This window comes from Rhizophagus irregularis, chromosome 6 (assembly GCF_026210795.1).
Source record: "Rhizophagus irregularis chromosome 6, complete sequence".
In the NCBI taxonomy this organism is placed as follows: domain Eukaryota; kingdom Fungi; phylum Glomeromycota; class Glomeromycetes; order Glomerales; family Glomeraceae; genus Rhizophagus; species Rhizophagus irregularis.
Window position 1 is genome coordinate 3,524,487 of NC_089434.1, and position 24,038 is coordinate 3,548,524.

The following is a 24,038-nucleotide window of genomic DNA, read 5'->3' on the forward strand; positions in this document are numbered from 1 at the left end:
TCCTTCATTTATAAAATGTATTAAACCAAAAAAAACAGGCCTTTAAACTGCAATATCACGTAAGTTTTTGGCAATTATTTTAGCATATTAACATTATGAATCAACAAAACTAATTTTTTTAATTTATGTTAAATAGGTAAGGGCGGATCAAGATGTATTACATAAACACACTTACTCACATAATTGGTTTGCGTGTAACTTTGATCCTGAATGATTTTCCATAGCTGTACAATTCTTTTGGGACTGGAGGTTGACATCAAGATATTAAACACGACTTTAATTGTAAAAGTAAGCATATTTTACCTGTTCCAGTGATTCCTCTGAAGATATAATTAAGTGATCGTTTAAGTACGTTATTATCCTTATTTTTTGCTAATTCAGGCATTTTTACTGACCACAATAGAAGTAATTCACGTCCAAAAGCACTTCAAGCAATAACGACTCTTGGCCATATTATCAGAGCCAATTTTCAGTGATGCTTCAAACAATGATGTTGGCCATAAGCTAAAAGAAAATTACTTGATTTTATGATCAAAATCTTAAAATCTCAAGCATCATCGTGGGAACCATTCGCTCGTTTTTGAACATGTAAACGGTGGAACATTAAGAAATTATTTAAGGACCAACACTATGACCTTTAAATGGGAAAGAAATTGCGGGTGCAGTTTCTGATTACATCATAATAAAGTTATTGTAAGTATAAATTATAAGTTATATTTCATTCTTCCAAAGGAAGGTTTTACTATATCGTGTAATCAACGCGTTCTTTTTTAGAATCCCAATGATATTTTAATATATCAACGAACGATAAAATTAGTTGATTTTGGATCTTCACGTCTGCAATTATGATATTTGATTTTAACCGAAAAATCCGACATATACAGTTTGGCATTAGTGTTCTAGGAAAGCTGTTCACATCTTTTGATTATGAAATGAGAAAAAATGATTTGGAATTTATGCTTGAAATTCTTAATGGTGAAAGAGAGAATCCTATACCAAATACAAATAGTAAATTTGTTGTACTTTACAAAAGTGAGTATAAAATTATTGCCAAGTTATGCTTTTGAAATTAGTAATTAAATACACTTTTATTTTCAGTATTTTCTTATCACGTCTAATTTTATTAATTAAATAGGATGATGAGATGAGAAATACGAACCACAGATGTAAGACCGAAGTGATTTCAATAGTATAGAGAAAAAAGTGCATCGACAAGTAATTTAGAAAATCAATTGCGAAAAAGAATGTGATTTAAATTCCAATGGATATCAAATTATAATATTATTGCGATGATTGTCAAATAATCTTACAGTTTTCGTTTATTCATATTATTAGAGTAACGGTTAGAAATTATGTTATTTCTTTTATAGATATATCTTTAATAGATTTATATGTTCTTTTTCTTTTGATTTTCTTTCGTTTATAGTTTATTTTACTTTATACAAACAATCATTTTACAGAAAATTGTTCTTTATGACTTATTGATTATTACGACGAGTAAACATGAGAATAGAAATTGGTTCCTAGTTATATGACAATGGATATTTGTATTATATAAAGTATCAAAATAATAAATTGGAAATTGAAAAAAATGTAATTTACGATTAGAATAGTGTTATTTTTTATGTTTAAGACGTCAAGTAGAAATATATATCTATTACATTTTACTCCATAATTTTTCTAAGTTAACTTTTAGTTTCACATTTTGATATTCTGCGTACAAATTTCTCCATCATAATAAATCAATTTTCAGTCTTTCAGTTGGTTAATTTTAGTTTTGAGTAGTCATTTACTGGGAATGAGCATTAAATTTAATGAAGATCAAACTTATGATGCCAGCCAGAATTACAAATTTATCAATATAATTAATATAATTAATATAATATCACCTGATCTATTTTATTTATTGAAATTATATAATTATTTTGGCCAGAATTATAAGATCACATGATATAATTTTAATAAATCATACCTTAAATGATCCAAAAACAATGTATTAAACTAAATAGACTATTTGTAATATTACACTTGTATATTATTATAATTTTTTCATAGACTAATTAATTAATAGAATTTTTTTTCATTTTCTTATACTTTTATACTTTAACTTTTCATGTTTTTTATTTTAAATGTTATTTTTAATTTTTATATTTTTTTTATTTTTAAATATAATTTTTGATTTTATTTTTTATTTTCAATTTTTATATTTCTTATTTTAAATGTATTAATTACTTTTTAATTTTATTTTTTTTTATTTATTTTTTTATTTATTATAAATGCAATCTTATTATATTTTATTAATTTATTTTTTATTTTTTATTTTTATTTTTAATATATAATTACATTATATATATAGAAGTAAAAATATTGGTTATTTTATAGAAGTAACTAATATATTACTCCATTCTTCCTATTTAATAACTGTATATGTTATTATATATATCATTCAAAATCATAACTATCTTAAATTGCATTAATATTGCTAAGAACAAAAGGAAGTTTTACTGTAGAATAAACAGTTTTTCTATCAAATGTAATTTATAGATATTTTATACTTTTAAATGCCAAATTTATTATATTATAATTAGAACTACTCTCAAATGAGATAAGTGCTAAGAAAGGGATCAAATCAACAAAAAAATTTTTTTTTAAAATAACAAATTTTTTTGGATTAGATGATCAGATCTATAAACTTTTTTTTAAAAAAATTTAATTTGATCCCTTTTCCTAGTATTTAAGTATTGTTACATATGAATCAATTTATGATACGATATGACCTTAATTGATTCTAAAAGGTAACAACATTTTTTGTAAATAACTTTTGATCTAACAGTTTAATTTTAATGATATTTTTTATTTTAATCAAATATTGATTAAAAAGATCATTAAAATTATCAGATTACTAGATTTTAAGATAATATTTTTTGGAATTTGAATTGAGTTTAAGTTAAGTCTGAATTGAATCAAATTTTAGAGAAAAAATTTGATTTGTATAAAATACTACACTCAAGTATAACTATAATAACTCTAATATAATTATGCTGATGTAATATAAATTTTTTTTCATGTTAAATATTTAACTTTTTTTTTTAATATACATATTGAAAAATTACTAATATTTGAAAAAAAAATAAATGCTAGTATGCTACAGATATTAAAATAGATTTAATAAATCATACTTATAATTATTAAAACAATAATTGCAATTTCAGAAAAAGTTCATTTTTTTCAGTTTTATTAAATACTTTAAAAGAATAAAATTCTATTATTAATTTTCAAAACTTATTCAGTTTGTAATTTTTATCATTAAAAATAATCTAAAATGAAATCATTAATAAAAATAATATTACAAACAATAATATAAAAAGTATTTATATTTAATATATTTTTAAAAGGTTAACTTAAATAGGATCTCACCTACTATTAAGATATGTTACCAAAAATGTATATAGAATTTAATTTTGGAGTCTGTATAGTAGTTTTGCTAAGTTTTATTTGAAAAATAAATACATACAATTTTCTCATTAATGGATTATCATCTATTTTTGGAAATTAATCTGCAAATTTGATCACGTGCTGGAGATTTCTTGGGAAATGATTTTTGTGGCGCATTAGCCTCATTTGCTTTCTTGTGTAATATTTATCTTGGAAAAATTTTAATTGAAATTTTTTTTCGCTTTTTGCACCTTTAAAATATTAAGAAAATTAAATTTTCATACTTTAAAGTATAAAAAATATTGATTTCATATTTTTGTTTTTAAATTAATAAAAAAAAATTATTTGCTTTCTAAAAGTTTGATATTGTTTGGGTGCTAAAAAAAAAATATAATTAGTGGACTAGTTCCTCTATATAATTTAAACAATAGGAATGTAATTACAAGATCACTTTGTACTGTATGATTCACTTTTTATTATGTAACCATAAAGTCGCACTTGCAATCTCTCTTGCAAATCTTACTTTAAAAATATTAAGTAAATTTTTTCGCGGGTGGTTTTATTTTTTTTTCCGAAGATTATACGAAATCAATCAATCAAAATTTGGGCACCACACTGTAGATTACGTGACCGAGCTTTTTTTGTTAGTTATGCTGGAGGAGTTCGCAGTAAGATTAAAATTTTCTCGCCCCAGTCAAGTAAGTGAAGTATTCATTCCTATGGATGTTTTAAAATTTTTCTTTTTATGAGTCCGTATAAAAACATCAGCACAGATCTTTACTATACGATCTGTATATAGTTTATATTTTTCGTTGCAAGCGATTTATCTTTATATATTATAATGCGATGAATGATATACCATTGATTTTCTTTAGATTAGTTCAACAAAACGGGTAATAATATCTAATAATACAGAGTTTTTAATATTCAACTCGAGTTTTTAATAATAAAAAACAACGTATGTCTTCTATCATTAATCTACTTTCTGTTATTATTTTTTAATTGATTCTTTACTTTATCTTTGTAGTCGAGTTTTATAAAATGGAATGGATCGATTCAGAAATTACTCTATAGAAGGAATACAATAATAATAATTGTCTGGAGCGTTAGCGAAGGACTATTTACCGTACTGAACTAGCAAAATTTGTTTTAACCCCGGTTTTGCCCTGTCACAATAGACAATTTTGTTTTCCTTTTTGAATATGTATCATGATTTATGTAACACTACCTATACGACCTCTGAAATATGGCACTATATGCACGTAGATCACGTAACACTTGTGAGTTATGCAACGCCGAGGACTTAAACGGTTTCCGTTTTCCTAGTTGATATTAATCAGTAATACTCATATGATGTGAATATATCTCCAGCATAACTTTTTTTCAAACTGATATCTCTATTATGGTTTTCATGAACATTAAATGAAATATAAAATATCTGTCATGTATGCCGTAAAGTTCTTTTATCTCTATGTGTAATATTTGTATTTGAAGAATCATATACTGTGTGATTAGGCTAACCAATCTTTTTGGCATCGAAATATTTGCATGTGTAACTGATGATGCGATAATGAGAATTGCTATTGTAATTCATTATTAATAAATAAAAGATGCTGGAACATTTGGCATTAATTTTTTGCCTATATTACCATAATCAGAAGCGATTATAGTTAAATTACAAATAATAATATATTTTATTAAGGAATTGTAAATGATCGACAGATTTCTTTAGTTAAAACCGGTTTAAACAGATAAGCTAAATCATTGTCATTTTTGTAATTCATCCGTCGATATGCAGAATGCATGTGATAATTTTGGCGCTGCTAGATGGTTAATATGCAAATCCGGCGGAAATGATGTTATTATTTTTCACAAAAAAAGTTTATTTATATTTGCTGTTCACACTCAAATCCAGGTAAACCAAATTTGTTTGCAATAGTCTCGCGTAAGTCCTCGCTTTCTTAACATTCTGGTACATGTTTAGTTATCTGACTATTTACGTTTAAATTTGTAGGATTATTTCAAGTTATGTCTAATAACAAATTTATCACATATCCGGTTAAAAGAGACCTAAATGTAGAATGGGAAAAATTTTCAAACATGATAACTCATAAAGGAGAAGTCTTTCGGAATGACTTCTCCATTGATATATACAAGCGAGATGAGCAAATTAAGAATTGGCAACTTAGATACAAACAATATGATTTGTCCGATAAATTGAATGATTGGAAGAATAGTAGACTTGACTCTAGAGAATCTAAAAATTTTCGAAGAGAGTTTATAGGGCCTCTTAAAAGAGGCAGAGAACTTAGCTGCATTTATCTAAGTATGGAAATGAATGAGTCTGCTGATGAACTGTTATGCGTTGAGCGCCATGGAAAAATCTCCATGAAAGCATTCAATCCTAGACAAAGTAAAGTTGATCTTTTTGTAACAACTGGTACCACATTTTTAAAAACATGGAGTCTGAGCGAGTCTGCGGATGAGTGGAAAAATGGATATATTGAATCGCCAGAAGAAAAAGAATGCATTCAATTCATAAAGAAGCATCCTAATGAAGCTGCTGCACTTATCTTATCCAAAAATGATAATAGTTTTAAAATAGTCTGGAGTTAATGTAGCATTCACTTCCTTTTCTTCTGCCCTTTTTTATTTGTATGGTATTTTTCAAATCAAAAAATGATGAGACTTAGTTATATACCACGAAATGCAACGAAATCCACCACCTTAATTGTGATACAACTAAAAAGTTACAAATAATAATTATAATTATTTTCCGTGAGAAGTAAGAACTTTACTCATTTTTTTGGATGAATAGTTTAGGTAAAATACTTTGATAAATTAGAAATGATGGTTAACTCTAAGATAATTCGGAATAAGATTGCATACAAAGCATTATATCATATTTGTAAATATTCCAAACTTATTCTACGTTTTTTTTCATTAAATTTAATAACTTGTATATCATTTAAAGTATTTTATGGATTTTCTGCTCCATTGAACTGACTGTGACCGTCTTTAATGAGAACTGAATATAACCGGAATTCCTGGCCTGTTCACGTTCTATATTAAATTGATACAATTGGTGCACTTGTGTTATGACAACAAGCAAGATATACATACCATTGAGGATTGTTCCCACATCGGCCATCCCAATATGGTCTTTATTTTAAATAAGGAAATATTAATTCAAAAAAAAAAAAAAAAAAATGATTGAAAATAAAGAGTTAAAAAAAAATTTGGTCATATGTCGATTGTCGAAAGTTTCTTTTAAAATTAAAATTATTGAGCCGGTTATTTGAGAAGTTGAGATTGTTCCTTTTCGTTCATGAACTGTGAAATGGGATGATGATAATAGAGATAATAAAGCTTGTTGAAGTATTATCATAAAAAGGGATTATATAATTATATTATGTAAATGATCAATGTGCACTGTTAACATTTGATTATTGGACGATCATTGACTTATTTAGCAATAGTATGACGTAGTAGATGAAATGTGCTACATGACATGGATCTTATTTTGTCTCAAGCAGTTCATCCCGAAGTTTAGCCACCAAATTTCCCCCTTTTTAACTGACGCACGCCCAGGAATAATTTTAATGATCCAACTCACAGATAAAGGTTAAACAAAATAATATAAATGAAAAATTTTTATCATAAAAATTAGTCTTACAAAAAATAAATAAGCTTTGGTCACATGTTGAGAATTTAACTCGGTAAAGTATAAATTATATCGTTATATTCGGAGAGCAGTGGCGTAATTTTTATTTTATTCTAAATTATGGTTTACAGAATCATACCAATGTTCTGATATTTTTTTGAAATCTGCGTAAGTGAAGTATTTTTAAAGAAAAACTTTTTTGTAACATTAAAGAACAAGAAATAATTTATTGCGGTGAAAGTATATCATATAACAAACGTTAAAAATATATTAGTAACTTTTATATAACAAAATCGAAAGCACTTGTTAAATGTACCTCATTTTGTTGTTTTATAATATTTATTTTTTCCTTTAAAATGAAATTGGATTAAAAAAAATATCTTTTCTTCTTTTTATAATCTTTTCTTCAATAAAAAAAACTAGTATAATCGAAAGAGAGTACTAGTAACCACACAGGGTTTATTGTTTTTATTTATGGGGTAGATCTCGTTATGAAATTTTTGAGTTTTATTTTTTATAATATGTACACTGTACAGCATATAAATCAGTGCACCGCCATTTTGCCATTTTTTAAAATTTGCATCGATGAACAAAAAAAAATTTTAAAATAAGATCAGCGAGTTGCATCGATAATGCGGATTGACAATAAATATTCCCATATGAAATGAACGGTTCCCGGTTTTTATAAACGTATATTCCCAATAAAAAGGTCAAGTAACCATATGTGGAACGGTCTAAGCCTTTCCTTATTTGGTAACAAACATCCTTATTTGGCAATAAATTATTTGGTAATAGATATCCTTATTTGATAATAAACAATGTTGATCTGTAAGGAACGCGTGTGATACAAAGGTATCCCGTATCCATACATGTTATAGTAGTATCCAAAAAGAGAAAAATATTCGAAGTATTATTTATACCAATTATTATTATTATTTTTTTTTTTAATTATTATTTTATCCCTTTATTAATTAAAAATATTTATTTTAAGTAATATAAATTTATTTTACCAATTATTTATCCCTTCCCTTTATTAAGTAAAATAAATTTATTTTTACCAATTATATTATCCCTTTATTAATTAAAAATATTTCGTTTGAAAAATCATATTATACACATTTCAATTTTAGATTATGCAATTTAACTTACTTTTTACAACTCCAGCAAATATTTACAGATATGTAACATCGTTATCTATGTTCTTTTACGTTCATATTGTTATATATTGTAACGTCGAAGCAAGTTTATGCATCACGAATAATAGGAGTAAAAATTAAGTTATGAGTATTAAAATTTAATTGGTAAAATAATTTGAAGTAAATATAGTAAATATGCAAATATAATTTTTGATTACTTGTTTGTGATTGGATGATCTTAACATTACCTATTATCACACCAAATAAAGGCTACTGATCGCCAAAAATAGTAAATAATTTTTAATTAAATTAAATTTAAATTTCCATAAAAATTTCAATATGCCAAAAAAAAAAGGAGAGAGTTACATATAGTTTGTTATTTACTGAAGATAGTATAGTCATATGAAGAAAAAAGAAAAAAGTTTAATTTAAATCTAGTAAAAAATAATAATTCCTAATATGACGTTATGAAACTATTTACGCCATACATAAAACCTCCGCAAAGATTGATGGATACCTGCTGCTACCTGTTTGATCAGCATATATTTTATGAATTTATGGGTAATTTACTTTTGAAGAAACTAATCTAGAACTCATTAGTTAACTTAGAAACCGGATGCAGGGCCAATGATATTCGGCATTTAAAATTCACAATTTATTTTTTTTCGTTCATATCATTTATTCAGATGTGTTACAAAATCGCGCATAACTAGCAAAATTTACTTTTGCTACAAAAAAAAACAAAAACTTTTATACTCATAGAATTCATCTTTTAGCGCCGTAAAATAATAATAATAATAATAATCGACCTTATCATATGGCTGGTTTACATAGCTTTCATGAACTATTTTATCTCGTAATCAATTTCATAATTTTTATTTATATTTTTTTGCCTTACTTAAAAATATTAATATTTCTTAATTGGCGTTATTGGTTTTCGAGATATGTATTTTCGTTTTCTATTTATTTTCTTGTTACAATAAATATATAAATATGTTACTATTTTGCATCAATGACATTTTTTTCTAATATTGATGTGCACCTGTTGTGGGATCATACCGTCAGGTTCATTAAGAATATTAAGAATACGATTTATTTAAAAGTATAAATAAATACGACTTTTATCATTGTTCTATTTTTAATCCTTTCCCTTGTTGGTTAGTTTAGTTGCTGCGATTGGATATATCGATTGGTGCATAAAAGATATTACTAGCGTTATTGTTTTTCTAACACTGATGCGCATCTGTTGTGGCAGTTTCATCGCATTAGTACAATGTAGTCCACTAAGAACGCCTAATTCACTAAAAGGTATAAATATCATACTGGTGTAGACGACTTTCATCATTACTTTTATTTGTAATTCTTTCCATTATCAATTAATTTTAATTACTGTAATTAAATAATTTTTATTCTTTTCATCATGATATGGTCAAATAGAAATTTTCTTTTCATTACGACTGGTTTAGTCGTTTTGATGCTTTTTTTCTCGTCGTCAGTAGCAACTAATAACCATCATAAACACTGCGATAAAGTAGTCAAGGCACACCATTATACTAGAACCGTTTATCCATCACATTGCCCAAAAAGACACACTAAAACAACCACAACTACATCTACCGCTACCGCAACTACCACCACTACAAGCACCACCACCACCACCACCACCACCACTACCACCACTACCACCACTACCACTTTCGTTGAGCCCACTGGACCATTTCGAAAGAGGCATAATCAAGAACATGAACATTTTAAATGTGTTCCTGATAAACATAAACATTATACTTATAATAAACATGGCAAATGCACAGAAATCACCTATTGTACTCCAACAGTTTATAAACCATGTCCTAAAAAAAATAAAACCACAACAAAAACCGAATTTGAAACCACCACCTCCACTGCTACCGCCACTACTACTTCCACTTCCACTTCCACTTCCACCTCCGTTTTAGTAATACCCACATGTAGGGCTAGTGGCGCTTTTTGTGATTTCGCTAGTACCGGTGCATGCTGTAGCCGATGTTGTTTTTTAACTGATGCTAATCAACAACCAATTAATAAATGTTGCTAACAAGGTTTTTCTTATTAGAATACATAGAATCATATCTATTAGACCGGGAAAGAAAAATTTTTGTATTCTCTTAAAATTTTAATATTGAACTTATTTATATGTATTTTTTTTTTTATGGTATATCATATCATATGATATGTAATTGGTATCCAAAAATAAATTGTTTATAGAATACATTATTATAATTTTCTAAAAAATGCCCTTTTAATACGGTATTTTTTTTTTTGTGTAAAGCAATGATTTTTCAACTCAAAATAATGTTATGTCAGCGTAAAACTCGTGATTCAACTGATTCGTGTTTATTACTAACCATCATGCAGATAATAACGGTTATACTATGCGTCTTCATTTATTTTTTTAATTCGTGCATAAACCTGATATAGACATACGTACTGTACAGTCTCGTCGGAAAGTAACGCCCGATTCACAATTACATAGTAAATTACATATATAAAATGAATTCCGTATTTTATAATTAAAACGGTTCTTGCATTTTGACTTTCCCAATGTTCAAATATCATTTATTTAAAAGGATATGATATTGACTTTAAAATGATATAAAATTTAGAAATAATTATTAAACGAAATATAAATATATATGCATCTTAAAATCATCTATTATTATATGTAAAATTTTTTTTCAGATCTAAAAAAAAAACTTTTTTACATTATAATTAAAATAGCTCTTGCATTTTAACTTTCCCAAAGTTTAAATATCACTTTTCTAAAAAAATATGATATTAGCTTTAAATTAATATAAAATTTAGAAATAATTATTAAAAGAAATATAAATATATAGTATATACACAGGCGATCGCGATAAATCGGATCTTCGATAAACCGGATTTGGTATTATTTCGGATTTTTCTCCCGGAACCAAATCTGCCATATTACAGCTGTTTTCATAAGACCTGGGACAAACTAAATTTTTGAACCCGACTGCCGAACCGGTATTTTTAGCTGGACACGTGACGGATCGGTGGGTCGGCGGCGGTCGGGTTCAAAATTTATTTTGTCCCAGGTCTTATGAAAACAGCTGTAAAACAATCGCTATATACCGAATTTTATTAGTAAAGTCGCGATATTTCATAAGTCGGATTTGATTCTATATCAGTTATATCAAAAAAATATTGATATATCGAATTTTTCCAAATTTGGCGTTAACAATGTATCCTTTTTTAGCATACCTTTATATTATTGTAATTTTAAAAACATGCTTAATTCCAGCTGAAATGGTTAATTTTGACCAGAATCATTTTATACCGAAATTCTTTACAAATATTGCATACAATTTTACCATTCTTTTTTTTTTTAATATTTTAATCAAAGTTTGGAAATAGCTTTATTTTCTGTATATCTTGATATACCGGATCCTAACATAATTTTCATATAAAATCCGGTATAAGAAGATTTTTTGATATATCGGATATCTTTCGCCTGTGTATAACAGATAGTTCTTTTATAATAATAAAATTATGTTTCGTTTTTGAATCTTAAAATTTTGAACGAAAATCACGTGATATCTTGATATTTCGGATTTTTCGTATATTTTATATAAATCCGGTTTAGCGAGATTTTTTCGATATATCGGATGTCTTGATATATCGGATATTTTTACTGGAACCAACTGATTCGATTTATCGAGATTGCCTGTGTATTTACGTTTTCTGAATTCTGATTCACTTTTTTTCCGTTCATTTATTAATTTTTTGATTGGAATTTTTCTTTTTCCTACATCATACATTTGAATTGCATGATGGAACGTCTTAGCGTTATTTCTGTATTTGTTGTTTATGTTGTTTGACAACTTATTTATTATTTGAAAGAAAGGAATATTTTTATTATTATTATTATTTTTTTTTGAGTACAAAAGTTCCGATGACAAAGAGTAAAGTAGCCACAGCCGCAAATCCAATGTTTAGTTCTCATTTCTTACGAAAGTATAATTCCCATACCAAATCTTGTGATTTGTATGACTTTCTTTATAGAGAATTAAATAAATAATAAAATAAAAATAAAAATAAAAAGAATTTTTTTCTTTAGTCATAAAGAAAGTTCCTAATTTATTATTTTATTTATACAGTATGAAGATGAATTTCCTGCAAAAATTGCAAAAATAAAAATGCACAATCATGAACAATAAGATGAAGTGACTTATGATTGTAACTTAAAATTACTATTTTTCGATTTATCATATATTTGTATCGTATTATATCTCTTAAGAAACGCCTAACTGCGACATATGGTCGATATATGAATCTAACCCAATTTTTCATTAGATCTTTCTTGAATTTTCCCGATAATAATAAAAATTTTTGCGCCGTGAAAATCATTGATATCCACAGTTCCCCGTGATATAACTATTACTATAGGAACATGCTGATTTTATTTGACCGATATTTTCATTATCGTACAATATTGATATTAATAATTTATTTGCGAATATCGATATCTACTTTGGTCTGAAAAATAAAATTGAAAAAATATGATAATATTTTTATAATTATGCAACATATTTATTGAATGTATTATTATATATCCATTTTAAAAAATATTTTAATATGTATATTTTTACGTACATCAAAGTTTGATCGATAAAACAAATAGGCAAATCACATGTTGGGTTAGATATACTGCAGATGTTGTAACTCTATGATTATTACGTCTCTGCATTTTATCACTATATGCCATCTCACCATCTGTAAATGTTATAGAGGCGTATGCACGTAAGTTAAAGTTTTGTAATTTGACATAAATTATTTAGATTCTACTGTATGTTAATTTTCAAAATTTATTAGAAAATTCTAATATATTTAATTAAAATAAAAAAATAAATTTATTCTAAACAATAAATTTCTTTCATAGGTACATGTTTAGTTGAACTTTACAAACGTTTCCATATCGCTATCATGAAAAAAGAGAGCTGAGGTTAAGTAATTTCGAATCTACAGTACAATTCGAGAGATTAACAAATGAGTTAAAAAAAAAATAAGCAATGCACTATTTCTGATTCACACCTACCACTACAATTCATTTTAACCACATTCAATTCCACCTCATTTTCAAGAAATTTGTTATTATAATAAATGTATTTTGATTTTATCGCTAGTAAAATAATGAGTGAAACATCAAGGATTTGAACGTAAAGATGCTTATATAAGATAAATTTTTTGATGTATTGCGCAAAACTTTTGCTGTGCCGTTGCATGTGATGTGAAGAATCGATTCATGTGAATAATCTCGCTGCATCGTATACTTTTTTCCTTTTATGTATTATATTTGATTCAATGAAAATCATTATTAAGGTCTAGTGATTTATTGGCCATATAACTACTTCCTTATCCAATAAATAATTAATACAAATCTGCAGTCAGCTCTCAATATAATGAACACGATAACGAATTACATTTAACGTCAAATATTATAACGAATCAGCCAATTAAATTCCTTAAGTTCTATATATTACAATGCTATAAAACATCAGATGTTGTTTTCTTTCATAAATAACCTCAGGTGTTATTATGCTATCTAACGGTTTATCTGCAGGTCCACAAAATCCAAGGTCGCCAATATACTAATTAAACGAATTTGAAGAGGGTTCATTATATTGAGAGAACTGTAAATTTTAACAAAAAAAAAAGAACATTCTGATGCATTTTGTGATCAACCAATTATATTTTATTTTTTTGGTGCACATACTCAAAAAATTTATGATTGGCTATTTGGGACGTTAAAATATTTGTTCATATCGACCGATTTTTTGGAATGCTAACCAAATTTCGCCTTGAACTTTAAAAATCAAATAAATCAAATATAATAGTAAAATACGCTGGCATATGATTAAAGGCCTGGACCGGTCTATGGTAAACGTGCGTCGATTCCAAAAGTATTTGTTTTTTTTAATCGTGCGAAAAGAATAAAGAAAAATAATGAATCTATTTAAAGCTATCCTATATTTAATACTATCATTTAGCCATATAGGCTCATAGAATAAACTTTTTTTTAAAAAAAAAAATTTACGCACCATTGTGCATAAAATATATCATTATAATGTAGAAAATAGAACAAATTGAATATAATTTTTTTTATGCATGATTGTATGTCAAAATAATAGATATTAACTTTTTAAACTTTTTATAAACTTTTATATATAAACTTTTTTGACTCTCAATACAAACATTAAAAAAGCTAATTTATTGTGTAGGATATACTTGATAATAGGATAAAACGGTGCAGTCCAATTATCAAGTATACCTCATCTATTTAAAGCTATCCTATATTTAATATATCATTAATTGGGCTGTCTATTTTATTCTTAGTTTAAGGCGTAATGTAGTCAATTATAGGATTAGAAAGCTGTTCTCGTATCATACCTGTTTTCATTTTGAATTGTGTGATCATGGAAAATTCAAACTTTTCTTATATAAAGAATCTCCTTTCAACCTCTTTTTTTTTTTGAAATAAGCGCAACTCGTGATCCTAAAAATCATGCGACCTTCTTACCACATTCTACATTCCGTTTTCATATTCGCTTTATTGATTTCTTATAACCCAACACTTTGCAAGAGATACAAGTATTCTTTAGAAGAACTTATCAATGCCCCTTTGTTTTGGCTTGAACCAGCGCAAACTGCCTTTAATCTCGATATTGAACCCATAAGTTATCCTGATAAATGTGAATTAAAACAATTACATTTGAATACTAGACACGGTAATTTTTTTTTTATTTCATACAAATGTTCAAAATTACAACATAAAATAATCTTTCTTTTAAAATTGATTATCAGGAGCGAGACTTCCAGATGCAGATGATATTAGTGCTTATGATAAATTGGAAAAAATATTTGCAGATGTTTCTATTGCAAAAGAATGGGTAAAAATAAAACTCAATGAATTTATATGATATTTAATAAAATTTTTTGTCTTACAGTATTTATCAAAAAAAAAATTAGTATAAAAATCCTTTCCTATTAAGGGATAATTTTCAATTGGTCAAACGAGGAGAACTCGAACCTTATTTTGATGGGTTACAAAGTCGTAAAAGATACCCAAAATTTTGGAAAGGAGTTAAATATAATCCCGAAATTACAAGATTTCAAAGTTCAGCTACTTCAAGGTACAATATAATAGATATATGATTTTTCGTTTATGATTGGAATTTTATCTCATATTTTTAATACAATATATATAAAATACAATATCAATTGTATAACATAAAAGAGCTGGTGCGTCATCAATGGCGTTTTCTGAAGGATTATTTAATGGCGAGGGCCCTTTAGATACCTGTAAAAGTAGACCCGTGTATATTTGGAGTTTACCAACGGTAAATATTTTTTTACTACACTTACGTCATTTTATAAAAATCTTTTTTGGTTAACATATACTCCTTATATATAATTCTTGTATAGGAACAAGATTTTATATTACAACCACATCTTGCCTGTGCACGCTGGAACCAGACCGTTTCTACTAATAATAAATTACTCAATGAACAAATTTATTCCTATGGCAACAAGACTCTAAAGCCAATTGCCAATCGTTTATCCAAAGAATACAATATCAACCCACCTCTTGATCCACATCTATTACCTTTTTTTTTTACTTATTGCCAATTTTACATCGTTCAATTCCATCGAACTGACACATGGTGTTCATTATTAAGTCCTAAAGAACTTCTATTATTACGATATTATTGGGATCTTCGCTCATATTATATATTGCAATATGGTAATCCTCTTAATAAACGACTTGGCTGTGGTTATTATACTCAACTTGTAAATGGAGTTGATGATTATTTAAATGGGAAATCTGAGATGATAGCAGATATAAAGAATTCTCATGGATTTACTTTACTTATATTGTTCACTACATTGGTATGTGAAAAAGCTTCGTTTTCAAATTTTCAAATTTCATATATATATATATATGAATATATATTTTATTCTTCATTTTTGATGATAATATATATTATAATGTTATAATGTTATCTTTTTAATTACAGGGAGTATTTAAAGAAAAAGAACCACTCACAGCAGATTTCACCTATGAACAAATCAAAAAAGTCAGGTTTACAGAATATGTATCTGTACCTTGGTCTTCTACGTTTTATTTTGAAATTTATACTTGTTCCGATGATCACAACAAAGTATTGATACGAGCGTTACTTAATTTTAAACCGTTTTTGATTCCGGGTTGTGAGAGTGAGTATTGTGAATGGAACAAGTTTAAGGAGATTCTCGGTGATAAGATCGGATGCGATTTTAAAAAGATGTGCGCTTTTCCTTAATAGAAAATTTAAATAAGAAAGATAGAGATTTGTTAAATTTATTACGAAACCTGTTTCATCTATGTAAAAATTAATGGTCGAGACACGGCCATATTCCCGATATATCGATACTTTATTTAATGAAATAAAAAACGTTGCCGAAACCCGGATTATTGTACAGTACATAAAATTGCGAATACGTTTTTACATGATGTAAAAAAAATCTACCTACTCTATTCGGATGTGAATACGAACCTCATCATCAGGCGTCTCGTTAAAGTAGGAAAAAATTCTATCTTCTGTTCATATAGGCTTCTCTTTAGGATAAATTTGTGGGAGAAATCGTTACGATTGATTGATCCTAATTCCCCCTCTTACTTCATTTTCAAGATCAGAAACTTTTTTATCCTTAGAAACCTCAAGCGCGAAAATTATATTTCGGAAATTAAGACTGATGATATCATTATCTGCACTGGAAGACATCTTGTTTTGCTAAATACAAGGGCAATAGTGAGAAAAACTCGTTTGCATATAAGCATGGCTTTCTGGCATAATACATACCTTAATTTTTCGAGAGAAGAAAGTTGAATGAACTTCCACATATTCTACATATTCTACACGCTTTATATCTTGCTGGGAAAAAGAGATAAGGAGAGTGATTAGCATTATCGTGTGATGCCAAGAGCTCTATGAAAGCACATGAAAACGGAATTTTGATTCCTTTGGAATAAAGATCGCAAGATCAAAGTTGGCTAACCCGTGTAGATCTCGGAAATTGCGAGTTCCTAAGCCCTCTACAACACATTAATATTATTACTAATATCAATAAGAATAAGAAACACTACTCACTTCACTTTTCTAGCCTATACAGTTCTCAAACTGCGACTGTCCTCATTGTGAAAAGCGTTTGGCGTTTTCTTGAATGAGACGAATGAGATGAGATGAAATAAATATTATATGCGAAAATTAATATGTCGCACAGACATAACCGTCATTACATCATTGCGCAGAATTTCGTGTGATACCTTCACGAGCTGAAGATCAACACTCTGGAGGTATTAAGTTCGGAGGTGGTCTGTAATTTTGATGTAAATTGACAATTCCATCAGATCGGATCAAATTCTGAATATTGGCCAAAAGGACCGGTGCTAGATTTTGAGTCAGAATTAGAATTTGAAAAAACATGATATTGGAAATACCTGTATGTCTAAACATGGATATTTCATATTTGGATAAGCAGCTGATCTACGGCTATTTGGTAATTTTATCATACCCGGAGTGATACTTTATTAATGACGTAAAAAAAAATAGCGACAAAGTCACTTATTTATCATAGGTAGAATTGTCGCAATTCACAGGCCTACATTTTAATGTTAAAAAAAAAAAAATTAAAAGTGATTCCTTATATTATTTCCGCGGGAAAATATTTAGTTAAAGGTAAAAGAAATAAGTTGTATCCGGAGACTGCTCGTGATATTTTATCAGATCAACAAATTATTGACTGCAAATATTCATTGTTTTAATATATAACAAGGCCAAGATTTTTCTCATGGATTCATCTTAAGCACGATCATTCAGTGTGCAGTATCTTCAAACTATGAATTAGTAAAACAAAATTTACGTGGTAAATAATAAAGTATTAATTTATAATCCGTAAAAGAACCGGAGAAAACTGGGAATCTAACTGTCTCAAATTGACTGAATAATGCATTAAAACTTGAAATAAAGGTTTCTTGGAAACAGTGTTGAAGCCTTGGAATCTAATTTCCCAACATATTCTCAGCTTAGTCAGTTTTTAGTTCTCTGTAAGAGAAAGACTTCTTCCAGAAGTCATGATTTTTCATCACTCATGGAATCACGAATTAAATGAAGAATTTAAATAAATTTTATTTAGTTTGATGTAATACAATTATACAATATGTAAATTTGAGAAATCGAACAAATATATTTAATTTGGTTTGTGATAAAATATTGTTTAACAATGGTATCAATAATATTACATCTATGGATTAGATAAGTATACGAAAATTTAAATACATTAATCAAAATAAGTATAATACTATAATTTCTTTAATGTTTTCATAATGATAAAAATAAGAAATAAAGTAATAAAATACTATATAAATACTGTAGACTTGACTACATAACCATCTTTTACATCATTTTCATACAAATGGGCCCATTTGCATCCGAGCTGCACGTTAAGCCTTGTTCACAGCAACCGGTACCGCAAGGTGGATCAGCAGCCTCACAAGCAGTGCCGGGGCATAAGTTTTGAGAATCACATGGTACGTTGGTAGGAGGACATATGCAAGTGGCGGGGGCAGCAGCATCTTGCCTTTTAGTTAATGCTCCGATCATGATTCTTGGATTAGGTCTCGCAGAAAGGTAGGTTGCAGAGGCAAGAACGAGTAATAAAATGAGATAAAGATTCTTCATGATTATTATGATGATTATAATATGATAATAATTTAGATGTTTGAATGTATTTTATCGAATAATTATTTTTAATATTTTGTGGGAGTTAGTGAGAATTAGCGAGTTCATAGCGTGCGTATTTATAAGTGAAGTAGGTTTCACAGTTTTTACTTTTTGTCTTGTTACATTTTAAATACGAAACAACGGAGATAATTCAAAACTTGTCTCTCCCTATAATATCACAGTACATTATCACGTGTTTTGTAAAATAAGTTTGATAAATTAAACTTTTTTGGTTAATTTACACTTATCGGACTTATCGGAATTTCGGAGATCAAGAAAAGATGTTTATTGAAACATGCATCCTGTTCAAAAGCCACCGAGTTGCATTAATCAATCAGATTAATATTGAAACGAATAATGTTATATTATTTTTTATTTCAACTAGTAATATTTCAGAAGAAATATTAAACAATAACGATGAGAAAGAAGTACTATTGAGAATACTTTTTTTAACAAAATCTAGACACAAAAATTATGTAATTCATCTTTTACATTTTTCTTGTTAGCCTTTATTAGGGTATTTATGCATGGAATGCAATCAATGCAGGTTTCTTGGCAAAAGTGATCGGCATAAATATGGCCCACTTGATCAAGTGAGTCAAATCCGCCCATATGAAGTTCATATAAATTTTGAAACGTTAACTCCGACAGTAGAATCGTTCCTATAAATTCGCAATGACGAACCTCACAGAAAATCATCACATTATTATTATAATTCACTAAGTATGTGGCGCAACTAGGAATCCTGTTGGCAGATTTTATCATGCAGATCGTGATGAAAATTTGACCGTTAAAAAGAAGTCAATATCAATTATAAGAGGCTTGAGACGTCGAATGTGAAGTGTTTTGGTCTTTATGACTTTAATTACCGTTACATTCGTACATAATTTGAAACCTAGGGGTAAAAACAGATTCTGAAGTCGGTTTGTATAACGATGTTAGTACCCGAGCTGCCATATATAGGTAACAAGAAAGGTCGAAATTTTTATAATAGCTCTACGTAAGATTTTTATTAAGATAAATAGGTGTGTGACTTCACAAATTTCCCAAAAATAAGCAATCTAACCATTATAATACCATATTTTTTACAAATATTATTTGATCAAATTTTCTCGCATTTATGATTTACAATTTCACTTTTTCAATAGTAATATCATCTTAGCTAAAATATCTGTCTTAGTAATTTTTTTCATCCCCTATTAACTTTTGCATATTAGTATATTACCATCGCTTATATTAGATGTTATATAATGCATTATTAGATAATACCAAATTTACTCAAAAAATAAGCAATTGTAACATATGACTTTTCAAAAATTCTGTGAAAATAAGCAAATGAAAAATATGACATTGGCAAAAAATATCATTAATTTTACGCAAATCCAATCTCTGCTAAAATAGCATGTGACTAAGTAAATGATATTGTTACCTATACATATATTGCTCGGGTCCTACAATATTACTTTAGATACGTAAAATAAAACCCATTTTATTAATAATCTGACCATGGCTAAAAAATTCTCAGATTGTACGCAAATCAATAGCTAACCCTGTAAAAGCCCTAAATTATTTCTATTATAGTTCTGTAATAATTCTTTTATTAGGCTTATACTAAAAACAAGGTTTTTAGTAAAGTAGAAATAGGTATAGTTAAAATCAATTTTGATCTACATAAATACTACATATGTTTGTGCCAGTATGTCATAGTCAAAAAAATTGGGTGTTACAACTGTTACATGTGTGAAGTATCGGGAATTACGAGTTCGAGATATTTACCATCAGCATCAGGATTCCGTTCTTGCACTTTCCTTTTTTTTGATAATAATCTCCTATATGAATTTTTTGATGAATTCTCAAGACGATAATGAATCCTCTCCTTGAAATAAATGGATAATCTCACTTAAAAAATTTTATTTATTACAGCGACTCTTATCATAAATCATTAATTTCGTTTGATTAAGCATATGGAAGATTCCTTGAGCACGGAGTAATAAATACTTACTAGAATGTGATTTTAATTAAATTTCACGAGAGTAAAAGAATGGCCAATAAAAGGTTAATCAATTTAATTAAGGTACGGTAGATAAAGATAAATACTCAAGATATCCCGTTGGCTCTTTCATGGTTCCCTTGTTAATCTTAAAATAATAAATAATTTAATAATTTAATTAACTATCTATCAATATTAATTTATTTTTAGTCATATCATAATTAAAATGATTACAAATTTACATAAAATTTATACTAATAATTAATTAATATTTTCAAATAAACTTGAAATATTTTTTTCGATATTTACTTTTTTTAAAAATTTTTTGAAAATGTAATAGTGAAACAATATTAAAATTTATGGAAATATTTTATGCATTATCGGTACCATGATTTATTCAATCACCAAGATTAATCTCGGATATATAATGGTACCATAATCGGATTTTTCTACAAAACCTTTGTTTATTCGTATACTTTTATTTAAAGAGTACCCCATGCTATACTGTATAAATCATTTTCATTATATTTTTATATGAGACATTTTATAACATAAAATAAATAATAACTTGTAATTTGCACAATTTGCACATATACATAATAATATTATATACTGTATATATAATTTTTGTTTGATAATACTATTTTTATGTAATTTGTTCGAAGCTTTAGCTGAGGACATTTACGGTTAGACTCTCTTCATGCAAGGTATGTCTGTCCGCACGCGTAATCCACCAATCATTTTTGTTGTCGTGCTAACACGCTTTACTCCTTTTTAGTATCACCACTATTACCACTCGGTCCGCTCCTACCTTCGCCGTGTACACTCCGTGTACGTCTAAATTTGTTGTCTGTGCTACTTGCGATTCGGACATTCCAACGGTTTCCGTTCTCCTAGTCATAAAACTTAAAATATTTTAACTTGTATAAAACAAAAAAAAATTATTTGAAAACAATAATGTTATTATTAATTATTTTAAAAAAATTTCTACTTCAGACTACAATTCTTCTTTTTGTGCCACATTAGTTATTGGAAATCAGTATTAATACGAAAAGGAAAAAAAAAACCAAGAAAAAAAATTTTTTTCACTTATGTTTGTAACAAATGACTCGTTTTCATTGTTTAAACACCAGTCGCCACTGGATATAACGAACCCTCAGGTTTAGTTCAGTATAGAATGAATTTGGCCGTATATAATATACTGAACTTGGTTTTTCAGCCTTGGTAATTCGGGCCAATATGTAATGCCGGCCAGAATTATAACAAAGCGAACAAGAAAGACTATTAATTCTGGCCAGCACTATAAATCTGGCCCGAATTACTATATAGTCACGTGACTGTTCAGTATAGGATGGGCTGTTCGGTATACAGTATATAGCATTTTATTATAAAAATTCGTTATAACCAGTGTAATAATTATGAAAAAATCGGTTCTGGGAGTCTTGGTTCAGTATAACGAGTTTTCGGTATACAGTCAGCCCTTTCTATAGTGAATTTTGATATAATGAATTTCACGATATAACGAATCCTTAGTGTGGTACGCATTTAATCATATGAAAAAAAATTTATTCCACCGAATTTTACTAATAAAATGCAGTATAACGTTGAACGAAGAAAAATTTATAAATTCACATACAGTATGTAAATGACCCTTTTATACCGAATTTCTTTTAAAACGAATTTTTTTTTTAGTATAACGAAGATTTTGCAAGATAAATTTTAATATAAAAGGCAATTTGATGTTGATTTTATGATTTTTTTTTTAAATAAGCAATTTTACCACTTTTATTCATTTATCAAAAGATGGGTGGTTTATGTTTCAAAAGTTTCCTTTTCCTTTCATGATCATGACGTTTTACAAATGTATTGATTTCCCTATATTTTATTATATTATACCAAATTTTTCTGCTATACCGAATAATCCGTTATAGCATTAACGAATTTACTTATAACGAAGGCCTGATCGGCCCGGACGCCTACTTCGTTATACCGAGGGCCGACTGTATACAGGTTCGGTATAACCAGTGGCGACTGTACTTCATCAAATATATAAATCAATGAATCATAGAAATTTTCAAAAACGAAAAAAAAAATCCTTTTTTTCCTAATTCGGTTCTTATTTCGAAGAAAAAAAAACTTCTTTATTAGTGAAGTTTATAATTTAATAATATCTTGGGAGAACAAAAACAATAAAACGTTCGCTAAAAAATTCGATTCGAAAAAAAAAAAAATTTTAAATACCTTTTTAAAAATTTTATTAACAACATTTAAAAAAAGAAATTCTTGATCATACAAATAGAATTCTTTATAAAGGAAAAAAAAAATGGAACAACCATCAGTTACTTATTCCGCCACTCAATCTATTGAACTAACTCGGTCAAATTCATAACTGGTCTGTTACTAATATTATCTCCTCTTATAAAGAAATTTGCAATAAACTTGACATCTGTCAAGAAAAATTACATGAAGAACACGAACAAAAAAGACAAAAGAAACTCAGAAAAAGTTCTTCCATTTCAAAGAAACTCTCTCAGAAAGCTGTATGACAATCACAACAATCTCAACGTGGGGAAAATAATAATGTTGTTACGATAGGAAACTTTAGCAACAAATTGCTTTACGCGTAGAAAAAAAGCATTTAAGATTATTCATATCTTTTATAGAAAAGATTTACAATAATTTACCAGTTTATCCCAATCCCATAATTCATGGGTTTCTTTTAAATTAATGGTGGATCTCTTCCCGGAATCAATGTCACACGTGTCCTGCTCTTTTGCTGGCCACATTTGGGTAGCCAATACCTTTACTTTACTTGGGCTTCGGCTCGAGTCCCTTTCGAGGGCAAAGTACTGGTATTACATGTGTGACCGGTTTTTACCAATACTAGCGGGTTTGGGTAAAGTGAAAGAGACAGAAATTTATTTAACTTTTAAACTTTAAATTATTTTTCGTGGGAACTCAAAATTTAGTGAGGGAGATAATTCGTGTAAAGA

The 24,038-nt window shown here is 27.8% G+C and overlaps 5 protein-coding genes across 5 annotated transcripts; 3 read left to right on the top strand and 2 right to left on the bottom strand.

Annotated features, from left to right (window-relative positions):
- Nucleotides 1–5,535: 5,535 nt before the first annotated feature.
- On the top strand, nucleotides 5,536–6,051 carry OCT59_026519 (uncharacterized protein; the record flags this gene model as incomplete). The annotated part of the gene is made up of 1 exon (XM_025329994.2): nucleotides 5,536–6,051. One exon carries the CDS (start codon nucleotides 5,536–5,538, stop codon nucleotides 6,049–6,051), a length of 516 nt encoding a protein of 171 aa, XP_025187309.2.
- A 3,604-nt stretch (nucleotides 6,052–9,655) lies between these two features.
- OCT59_026520 (uncharacterized protein) lies at nucleotides 9,656–10,309 on the top strand (the record flags this gene model as incomplete). The annotated part of the gene is made up of 1 exon (XM_025333275.2): nucleotides 9,656–10,309. One exon carries the CDS (start codon nucleotides 9,656–9,658, stop codon nucleotides 10,307–10,309), a length of 654 nt encoding a protein of 217 aa, XP_025187310.2.
- Nucleotides 10,310–14,797: 4,488 nt separating this feature from the next.
- Nucleotides 14,798–16,595, top strand: OCT59_026521 (uncharacterized protein; the record flags this gene model as incomplete). Its single annotated transcript, XM_025313478.2, has 6 exons — nucleotides 14,798–15,020; nucleotides 15,097–15,182; nucleotides 15,262–15,425; nucleotides 15,530–15,632; nucleotides 15,718–16,182; nucleotides 16,311–16,595. 6 exons carry the CDS (start codon nucleotides 14,798–14,800, stop codon nucleotides 16,593–16,595), a joined length of 1,326 nt encoding a protein of 441 aa, XP_025187311.2.
- Nucleotides 16,596–16,807: 212 nt separating this feature from the next.
- Nucleotides 16,808–17,845, bottom strand: OCT59_026522 (uncharacterized protein; the record flags this gene model as incomplete). The annotated part of the gene is made up of 5 exons (XM_066143213.1): nucleotides 16,808–16,873; nucleotides 16,953–17,066; nucleotides 17,136–17,207; nucleotides 17,424–17,432; nucleotides 17,774–17,845. 5 exons carry the CDS (start codon nucleotides 17,843–17,845, stop codon nucleotides 16,808–16,810), a joined length of 333 nt encoding a protein of 110 aa, XP_065992752.1.
- Nucleotides 17,846–18,429: 584 nt separating this feature from the next.
- OCT59_026523 (uncharacterized protein) lies at nucleotides 18,430–19,103 on the bottom strand. The gene has a single exon (XM_025313479.2). It carries the CDS (start codon nucleotides 19,011–19,013, stop codon nucleotides 18,729–18,731), a length of 285 nt encoding a protein of 94 aa, XP_025187312.2. The 5' UTR covers nucleotides 19,014–19,103; the 3' UTR covers nucleotides 18,430–18,728.
- Nucleotides 19,104–24,038: the final 4,935 nt, after the last annotated feature.